The sequence below is a fragment of the Penaeus monodon genome, chromosome 5, assembly GCF_015228065.2.
Source record: "Penaeus monodon isolate SGIC_2016 chromosome 5, NSTDA_Pmon_1, whole genome shotgun sequence".
In the NCBI taxonomy this organism is placed as follows: Eukaryota; Metazoa; Arthropoda; class Malacostraca; order Decapoda; family Penaeidae; genus Penaeus; species Penaeus monodon.
Genome location: NC_051390.1, coordinates 6,014,028 through 6,024,027, shown reverse-complemented (window position 1 = coordinate 6,024,027; position 10,000 = coordinate 6,014,028). Strand labels below are relative to the sequence as shown.

Here is a 10,000-nt window from a genome sequence, read left to right as displayed (position 1 = left end):
GTGTGTGTGTGTGTGTGTGTTACTGATATAAGATTAGCGTTTGATATATCAGAACAATAAAAAGTGACTAATTCAAGAATATAGATGGAATTACAGGAGAATACAGATAGATGAAATTGTATACTAAAACGATGAGAGAAGAAAAGAGAAACTAATGCAGCAAAAATAATGTATTAACTTATCTGAAATTTAAAACTATACTCCGGGAAAAAAGCTAGGTATGAAAATCAAAAAAAAGGTGAATAGTTAAAAAAAAAAACAGATAGGCACCAGGAGAAGAAAAGAAGATATAGATAAATGAATAGACAGATAAAGATAGAGAAATAGAAAAGGGGGACAAACCCCAAAAAAATATACAAAACAAAAAAACGATTAAATTGAGCCCAAAAAACACCAAAAACGAGCAACGAAGAGAGAAAACCAAAGACAAAGCATAAAAAAAAGAAAACAAAGAAAAATAAAAAAAGACCATAACAAAGTGAGCAAATGGATATATACATATGCTCCCTCCCCCTCCCCCCCCCCTGCTTGCCTACCCCCCCGTTATACAGTCTTCCCCACTCCTCGATTTCCTTTAGCCGTAAAATACGGTAGATTTCCTTCTGCATTAAAAATTCCTTTCAGGTTTGTCTCTGACCCCGAAAGTCTCCAGCCATTGCCCTGCTGATGGTGAAGTCGGAAAATTTGCTTTATTTTTTTTCTTTCTAATTCTTTTCTCTTTATTCTTTAATCTTCTTTCCTCGTCTTTATTATATTTTTTTTTTCTCTTTTTTCGAGATCGGTAAAGATGGGCAAGGGAAACGAGTGAGTTGTGTATGTGTGTGTGTGTTTGTGTGTGTGTGTGTGTGTGGTGGTGTGTTTGTGGTGTGTGGTGTGGTGTGTTTTTGTGTGTGTGTGTGTGGTGGTGTGTGTGTGGTGGAGGAGAAATAAGAATGAAGGATGGGGAAGTGATGGAGGATTTGGGAGAATGGGGGAGAAATGAAGGGAGGGGAGGGGGAAGGATGAAAAAAATCAGGAGGGATAGGAAGAGAAAGTGACATTGGAAGAGAGAAGAGATGAAACGGTGGAGAAGAGCGGATAGTAGGAGGAGAAGAAGCGGGGAAAGGAAAGGGTAATGAGGAGGCAGAATATTTAGAAAAAAGGAGAAGAGAGATGGGATGAGATGGAGTGGGGATGGGAAAGGGAACCAGAGGAATGAAAGAAGAGTGTGGGAAAGGCAGGAGATATTATGAGGACAAGAAATTAAATGGAGAAGGGGTGGAATTGAGAAAATGAGAAATGAGGGAAAATGAGAAATTGAGTGGAAATGAGAAAATGAGAGAAAATGAGAAAATGAGGAAATGTAAAAAATAAGAAAATGGGGAAAACAAGGGGAAAATGAGAAAAGGAGGAAAAATGCGAAAAGGACAAAATGAGGAAACAAGAAAAAGAGGATATGAGTAAATGAGGGAAATGAGAACAGGAGAAGAAGAGGAAAATTTAAGAATGCATGAAAGGGGAGGAGGAAGGTAGGAAAGTAAGAGGGGAATGGAGAATGAGGGACAAACGGGCGAAGGGAGGAATAGGAGAACGAGAAATTGCACAGTGAAAGGAAAGGAAAGGATAGGGAAGGGGGTGGTGGATGAGGGTTGAGGAGTAGGAAGGGAATGATAAAAATAGAAAGGGAACGAAATAGATGTAAAGGGAAGAGGAATAAAGGGAGGGAAAAAGCAAGAGGGGACAGAATTAAAAGAAAGGGAGAAGGACACACCTTTGAGCAGTTTTATTTCATTGTTATTATCATTATTTTTATTTTTAGGATATGATTTGATAGAATTTCGCTCTCTCTACGACAATTTCATGAAAGGAGATAGATAGATAGATAGATAGATAGATAGAGAGAGAGAGAGAGAAAGAGAGGGGGGGGGGCGGCAGGAAAAATCCAGAAATGAATAAGTACCAAAACTTATGAATAAAACCCAGAGAGAGAGGAGTGAATGAAGCAGGACTCATATGAGAAAGGATGAATAAAGGAAGACAAAAATAAATAAATAAATAAATAAATAGGAAGAAAAAGGAAGGACCCACACGATGACAGATTCGTGAATTAGAATGAGTAAGAGGAAGAATTAAGACAACCATATTAAGAAAACACCAAAGACCAAAATGAGTAAGAATAAAGGAAGATGAGTTAATAGAAATAGAGAAAGACGAATTAATAAAAATATAAGAAGGAAAAACAAAACTTAATTTTACGAAGAACAAAACCACGTGACCAAGATGATATGAAGATGAGTAAGAGGAAAGAGCAAAGAATTCACAATAAAACAAACAAACAGGAACTGAACAGAAGTCAGAATGAAGAAATGTGAATAACAAGAAATCCAAAAGGAGGAAAGGAAACTAATCCCCCTAAGAACGAAAGAGAATGAGTAAAAATGAGTAAATAAATATGAGTTTAGAGGAGGTGAAGGAGGAGGAGGAGGAGGAAGAAGAGGAGGAGGAGGAAGAGGAGGAGGAGGAGGAGAAGGAGGAGGAAGAAGAGGAGAAGGAGGAGGAGGAGGAAGCGAAGGGGGCGCTCTTAATCTCAATAAGAATAAAGCGGGATGAGCGAGAATGAATAAGAACGATGAGGCAGGAGGCAGGAGGTAGGAGGCATGAATCACGAAGCAGGTAGTAGGAGGTAGGAGGCAAGAGGTAGGAGGTAGAAGGCAGGAGGCAGGAGGCAAGAGGTAGGAGGTAGAAGGCAGGAGGCAGGAGGTAGGAGGCTGGGGACAAGGGATGAGCTGGGTGAGGGGGGGGGGGCGTGTGGGATCTGTGCTAATTACGGTGATTCTTCCGGCTGCCGGTCGTATATCGGCGTCCCGGCAGCCGAAGATGATTAAACGCTCGCTTAATTACCAGTTGCTTCCCCTCTCTCCTCTCCATCTTCCTTTTATTTCTTCTTCCTCTTCCCCGCGTTTTTCTTATTGCCCCCTTTTTTTCTTTTTTCTTTTTTTTTCGTCTTTTTCTTTCCTCACTTCTCTCTCATTTATTATTGTTTTTTTTTCTTCCTCCCCTCTCTCTCTCAATTATCTCCCTTTCTCACTTTTTTCTTTTCTTTTTTTCTTCTTCTCTCCTCTCTCCCATTCCCTCTTTTCTTTCTCCCACTCTCTTTCTTCTCTTACTCTCCTCTTTTCCTTTACTTTCTTCGGCCTTTATTTTCTTCTATTCCACTTTATGCGGTTCCTCTTTACTTCTTCCTCGTTGTCTTTTCATCTCTTACTTTTTTCCTCTATAACTGTTTCCTATTTCTTCTCCTCTCTCTTTTCTCTTTTTTCTCCTCTCTCTTTTCTCTTTTTCTCTTTCTTCTCCTTTTTTCCTCTTTCCATCTCCCTCTTATTTTTCTACATTCCTTCCCTCCTATAATCTTCCCTATTTCCTCCTACCAATCTTTCTCGTCTCCCTCTCTTCTCTTTTCTTCACCTCTTCCCCTCTTCCCTCCTACCTTCCTGCCAGTTCCCCTTTCTTCTTCCTTCCACTCTTACCCTCTTCCCTCTTACCTTCCTTCTAGCTGTCTCTCTTTCCTTTCCTTTCTCTCTTCCCCTCTTCCCTCCTACCATCCTTTCTCTCTTCCCTTTCTTTATTTTTCTTCTTCCCTTCCCTCCTACCTTCCTGTCAGTTCCCCCTTCTTCTTTCTTCCACTCTTACTCTTATCTTCCTTCTAGCTGTCTCTCTTCCCCTGTTCCCTCTTACCATCCTTTCTCTCTTCTCTTTCCTTCACCTCTTCCCCTCTTTCCTCCTACCTTCCTTTAGCTGTGCCTCTTTCCTCTTCTTTTTCTCTCCCCTCTTACCATCCCTTTTCTCTTCACTTTCTTCTCTTTCCTTCACCCTTTCCCTTCATCCCTCCTACATTCTTCCCATCTGTTCCTCTTTACTCTCCTTCCACTCTTCGCCTCTTTCCTCCTACCACCCTTTCTCTCTTGCTTTTTCCCTCCTACCATTCTTTATCTTGCTTCCTTCCACTCTTCCCTCCCACCTAAATTTCAATCTTCTCTCTCCTATGTCCTTTTCTTTCTTCAATTATATCTCCTTCAGTTCCCTTTCGTATCCATCGTTGAGGCAAAGCTATGTGGTATCGCTATGCTGCTATATGTTTCTTATGTATGTTTTGATGGAAGGGAATGAAGCATTGTATCATATTCTAGAGTAAATTCTAGGAATATAGAGTACATACACAGCTAAGACATGTGACGATAATGACGATAATATTGATGATGATAATGAGAATTGCAATAATGATGATTATAATGATAAAAAGATACCGATAGTACTTATTATAATGATAGTGGTAATGGTAGTGGTGTAAAATAGCAACAACAACTATAGTAGCAATGTTACTTGTGATAATGATAATGGTAATAGTGATAATGATAGTACGGATCAAAACGTTGATTATGATAACGAAGGTAAAAATAACGAAAATAATGATAAAAACAATTACAATTATACTAATTATGATGATAATAAAATGAAAATCAGAATTGCAGAGCTAGCAGTACTCCTCCCAGTACTACCGATACTCATGGAAATAATTATTATCGTAAAGGAGATTAACAGAAATGATTACCATAATCATTATTTCTTTCAGTGCTATAAATACTTACTAATTATCATTAATATGAAAAGTCTTAATTATATCAATATCACTAGAGAGAGAAAAGGAATTAGAGAAAGAGAAAGAGAGCAAAACAGACAACAGGATGAGAGACAAAAACCTAGACGGAAAGACCAACAGACGAACAGATAAACAGAGAAACTAAGAGACACAGAAAGAGAGAGAGAGAGAGAGAGAGAGAGAGAGAGAGAGAGAGAGAGAGAGAGAGAGAGAGAGAGAGAGAGAGAGAGAGAGAGAGAGAGAGAGAGAGAAACAACGAGACACAGAAACAGAGAGAGAGAGAGAGAGGGAGATAAAGACGAAGAATGAATCCAGAGCCACTAAAAGGCATGGACCTTGAAATAGAAAACTGGTTTGACCCGATTACCTTCTCGCCGAAAAAGCCACATCTAAATGTTAATGAAGCAGAACAGGCGGGAGTCATAAAGCTCGCTTACTTAGTCATCTTTAATCAAAAGGGATTTTTTTTTTGAGTTGAGAAGTAGTGGAGGGGAGGGAGGGAGGAAGGGAGGGTAATGAGGAGGGAGGAAGGGAGGGTAATGGGGAGGGAGGGAGGAAGGGATGGTAATGGGGAGGGAGGAAGGGAGGGTAATGAGGAGGGAGGAAGGGAGCTTAATGTGGAGGGAGGAAGAGAGGGCAATAGGGAGGGAGGAAGGGAGCTTAATGGGGAGAGAGGAAGGGAAGGTAATGGGGAGGGAGGAAGGGAGAGTAAAGGGGAGGGAGGAAGGGAGGGTAATGAGGAGGGGAGTGGAGGCTGGGAGACGGGGGGATGGGAGAGAAGGTATATAAAGGGAGGGTAGCTGAGAGTCGGAGAGGCCGGGAGAGAGGGCTAAAAGAGGTGAGAATGAGAGAGGGAAGATTGGAGTGAAGGGAAGATTGGAGGGAACTGGGAGAACGGATGAAAAGAGAGAAAGGATGGAAAGATGAAGGGATGGGAAGTGTGAAAGGGAAAGGATGGACAATGTGCCGACTGAGAGAGCGAAGGGAGATGGAACTGGGGACAAATACAAGGAAGGAGGGTGGAAATAAGACCACCAGGAAGGGGGAAGAGAGGGGACTGGGAGAGGAGGCTTTGGCGAGGGGAGAATAAGAGAAAGGAAGGGGAAAAGGCAAGGGGGAAGAAGGGAAGGGAAGGGAAACGGGAAATGATGGTTAAACGAACAGCATGTGATGTATATTCGAGTAGTGCGCGTGTGCTTATACTGTTTATACTTTTTTCCCCTTTTCTTTTCTCCTAATCCTTTATATAGCTATTATATCGTTAGTAAATTTCTCTTGTTTTATTCATCAGATTCCTTATCACATGCACTTTACATAAACCAATCAATTTACCAATTTGTTCTGATAATATCTATTCATATTGTTGCGGTAGAAAAACAAGCTTCCCTTTGTTTTTGTTTTTATTTTCTGCGCCTTTTATCCGCTCACTTTATATTCTTTCCATTGATTTATTTCTTGCTTTTCATATAAATTGCTCAAACTCGTATTCGATTCTCTTACCATTGCTCGCGATCGTAATAATATTAAGGAAAGCAAGGGATAAGTGGACGAGAGAATAATAGAGAGAGAGAAGGTAGAGTGAGAAATTAGCTCATGGACATGATGGTTATGTGTGCGTGGGCGTGTGTGTGTGTGTGTGTGTGTGTGTGTGTGCGTGTGTGTGTGTGTGTGGATATGCATATGTATATTGGTATATAACTATCCCTTATCTTCATTCTTGCTTTCTCCTATCATCAATCCGATTTGTCAATCAGTCATACTCCTTTTATTATTACTTGATACCAATCCCGATCATTTCATCACCACCTTGCTGATTAGACCAATTTCCAAGAAGAAAAAAAAATGAAGGGGAACGTCCTCATGATTTTAACCCTCGTCCTTTGCTCGTGCGTATCAACTTGGTCCTCTTACGTCACGACTCATGTGATTCATTCAAGGGATCTATTGCAAAAAGACTCTCCTTCGTTATCTCTTCTCATTCTCTCTCTCTCTCTCTCTCTCTCTCTCTCTCTCTCTCTCTCTCTCTCTCTCTCTCTCTCTCTCTCTCTCTCTCTTCTCTCTCTCTCTCGCTGTCATTCTGTCTGTCTGTTTGTTTCGCCACCTGTTTGCATGTCTGTGTGTTTCTCTGTCTGTCTATCTGTCTGTCTTTGTCTGTTTGTCTCTTTTTTTTTCCTCTTTCGCATTTTCTCTCTTTCTCTCTCTCTCCCCCCCCCCCCCCCACACACACACTCTCTCTCTCTCTCTCCCATCATTCATCACATTAATATCCACACGTTTAAATCATCGGTCATACTTTGATGAGCTTTTGCCACGAGTAACTTTTCCCACAGATCTCCGTCGCAGCAGTAACTCTGCAGGGACTCTTGACTTTTATCTATTTCCTTGGTTTCTTCTGCCTTTATCCTTCGTTCTTACTTCCTCTCTCGTTTTTTCTCTTTCTCCTTCTATTTCCTCCTTTCTTCCTTCCCTTTCCCTTCCTATTTCCCTTATTTTCTCTCTCTATTTCCTCCTTTCCTCCCTTCCTCTCCCTCCCAATCTCTCTCTTCCTCTTTTCTTTTTCTTTTTTTAATTCTCTCTTTCTTCTTTACATCCATATCCCCTCTTTTTATAAACCCTTTCCTGTCTCCAAACACTCGTAAAAGAAGAAGAAAAAACTGAAAGCTCTACAAACATTGCATATGTAGCTAAAAACAGACAAATGTTCATAAACCAAACACATAACAGAGAAGAATAAAGACCTCGGAAATGCTTCAGCCAACTCATTGCTGGTTGTGGTATTCCTGGCTCATGGCTAAATTGTCCCATGTCACATATCCTACAAGAGTTAGTATGTACTGTAGTCTCCCCTTACGGTCTGCTTTGGATTAAGAGTGGTCGCCGATTTCTGTTTATTCATCTAAAGATTCAAATGTGTCAGTGTATATATTTATTTTTCTACTGGCGTGCATTCATAGGCAGTAATAGTGATTGTTGTTAGAAAAAAAAATACTATGAATAAAAAGACATATTTGATATCGTCATCGCTTCTACATCCATGGATAAGGATGGTGTGATAATGTTTTAAATGACACGGCACTATGCATACTAAAATATCTAGGAAGGGAGGGAAGGAGCCTCTCTCTCTACCTACCTGTCTGTCTCTCTTTCGATAGCAATCCTCATTGAAAGCCAGTGTAGTCTTAAATATATCCTCTTACAAGGTCCCGCGTCCTATCTTTACCCAACAAGAAACTCACGCTAATTCCTCTCCCATTCAGAACACATACGAAGCAGCTTCTGGCTTTCCCTTATATTCATATACACCGAATCAATTTGTAGTTTCATCAGGGAACCGTTCCCAGTTGAGAATGTACGGTAATTCAAGCGTGTGGGACCTGCTCTTAATACTAAAATCTTCTCTCGTCAATTATTATTGGGATGATAATGTTTTGTTTTCTTTTTTCTTCTCTCTTTTCAACTTTTAATCCATCTTTTTCTTTTTCTCTTGCACATTGTTGATTTACTCACTTCCTTCGTACCATATTCCTTAAAATGATTAGAAATTTGAGTTGCAAAACCATATACCTCGTCCCTTATCTCAGCTCGGAATCTCTCAATTCATTGCAACATAAAGCTCAGGCCGCATAACGTTTATTGCATTCAGAAACTGCTCTTGCAATTTCACCTCGCAACATGTCGATTCTGATAACATCTCTTATCTAATGTTGAATATTGATTCGTTTGTCTACTTGTTGACGCAGCGTTATTTTTCTTTTATGCTTGTTATCATTAGTTTTATCTATTTATTTTTTTGTTATGATAATAATAAATAATAATAATAATAATAATGATAATAATAATAATAATAATTATTATTATATTATTATTATTATTATTATTATATTATATTATCATAAAATATATTATTATTATTATTATATTATTATTATTATTATTATTATTATCACAATTATTATACATTATCATCATTGTCATTATCTACCACAATACTATCATTTTTGTTATTATTATCATTTACATTTTCATTATTATTATCATTACCACTATATTATTATTGTCATTATTAGTGTTGTTATTATTTTTACAATAATATTATCATATCATTATTATTGTTATTATTATTATTATTATCATTATTATTATTATATTATACATATTATTATATTATTATTATCATCATCATCATCGTCATCATAATCATCATCATTATTATATTATCATTATTATTTCTATTATTATTATTATCATTATTATTATTATTATTATTATCATTATTATTATTATTATTATTATTATCATTATCATATTATTATATTATATTATTATTATGTTATTATTATTATTATATTATTATTATTTTATTATTTTTATTATTATCATTATTTATTATTAATTTATTTATTATTATCATTATTATTATATATTATATATTATTATTATTATTATTATTTTATTATTATTAATTGTCATTATTATTATTATTATTATTGTCATTATTATTATCACCATTATCTTTAATATCATCCTTACTATTATCGTTATTGCTATTACTATTAGTATTATCATAGATATTATTATTATCACCATTGGTATTATACAGTGCCTATCATTATTTTCTTCATTAATTTTATATTGTTATTATCGTTGTAATCATGATCATCATACAATTATAATCCTCATATCAATCTTTATTATCATCATTCTACTTTTGTTTTCACAACGTCAACACACTGATAATTTAGGAGAAAGTGGAGGTAAAAGTGAAGAAGAAGAAGGAGAAGAAGAAGAAGAAGAAGAGAGAGAGAGAGAGAGAGAGAGAGAGAGAGAGAAGAGAAGAAGAGAAGAGAGAGAGAGAGAGAGAGAGAGAGAGAGAGAGAAAGTGTGAAAGAGAGAGAGAGAGAGAGGAGGAGCAGGAGGAAAGGAAGAAAGATGGTAACAAATAATTATAAAAAAACAGTAAAGGGTTCTTCACTAGAGTTTCAAGATAACCTTCAAGAAAATTAGCAAGGGTAATAACACACACAAGTAATAATGATAATAAAGAAGAAGAAGAAGAAGAAGAAGGAGAAGAAAGAAAAAAACACGCAAGCAAGAAGAGAGGAGATGAAAAGTAATTAAATATGGATATCTCACCGTAGAGTTTTATGAGTCCCTCCGTTTCGCCGCGTGAGTTTTTGGCGACGCACTTGTAAGACCCGAAATCTTCTGCCTTCAAACTCCTTATGGTGAGCTTCATATGCGTGCAGTATGACACCTTCCCGAACTAGGAGATGGGAAACGCTATTAAGTATGAGGAATTGAAAGAATGTAGACAGAATATATGTGGAAGCAATTGTGTGACAATGATAATAACATAAATAATGA

General features: G+C 37.5%; 1 protein-coding gene across 1 annotated transcript in view; it reads right to left on the bottom strand.

Annotated features, from left to right (window-relative positions):
• Nucleotides 1-9,894, bottom strand: part of LOC119572909 — a 25,769-nt gene extending 15,875 nt beyond the window's left edge. Inside the window, exon 1 of the mRNA XM_037919861.1 lies at nucleotides 9,770-9,894. Coding sequence (XP_037775789.1) covers nucleotides 9,770-9,872 — 103 coding nt within the window. The 5' untranslated portion in view covers nucleotides 9,873-9,894. The remainder of the gene's footprint in view (nucleotides 1-9,769) is intronic.
• Between the last annotated feature and the right edge of the window lie 106 nt (nucleotides 9,895-10,000).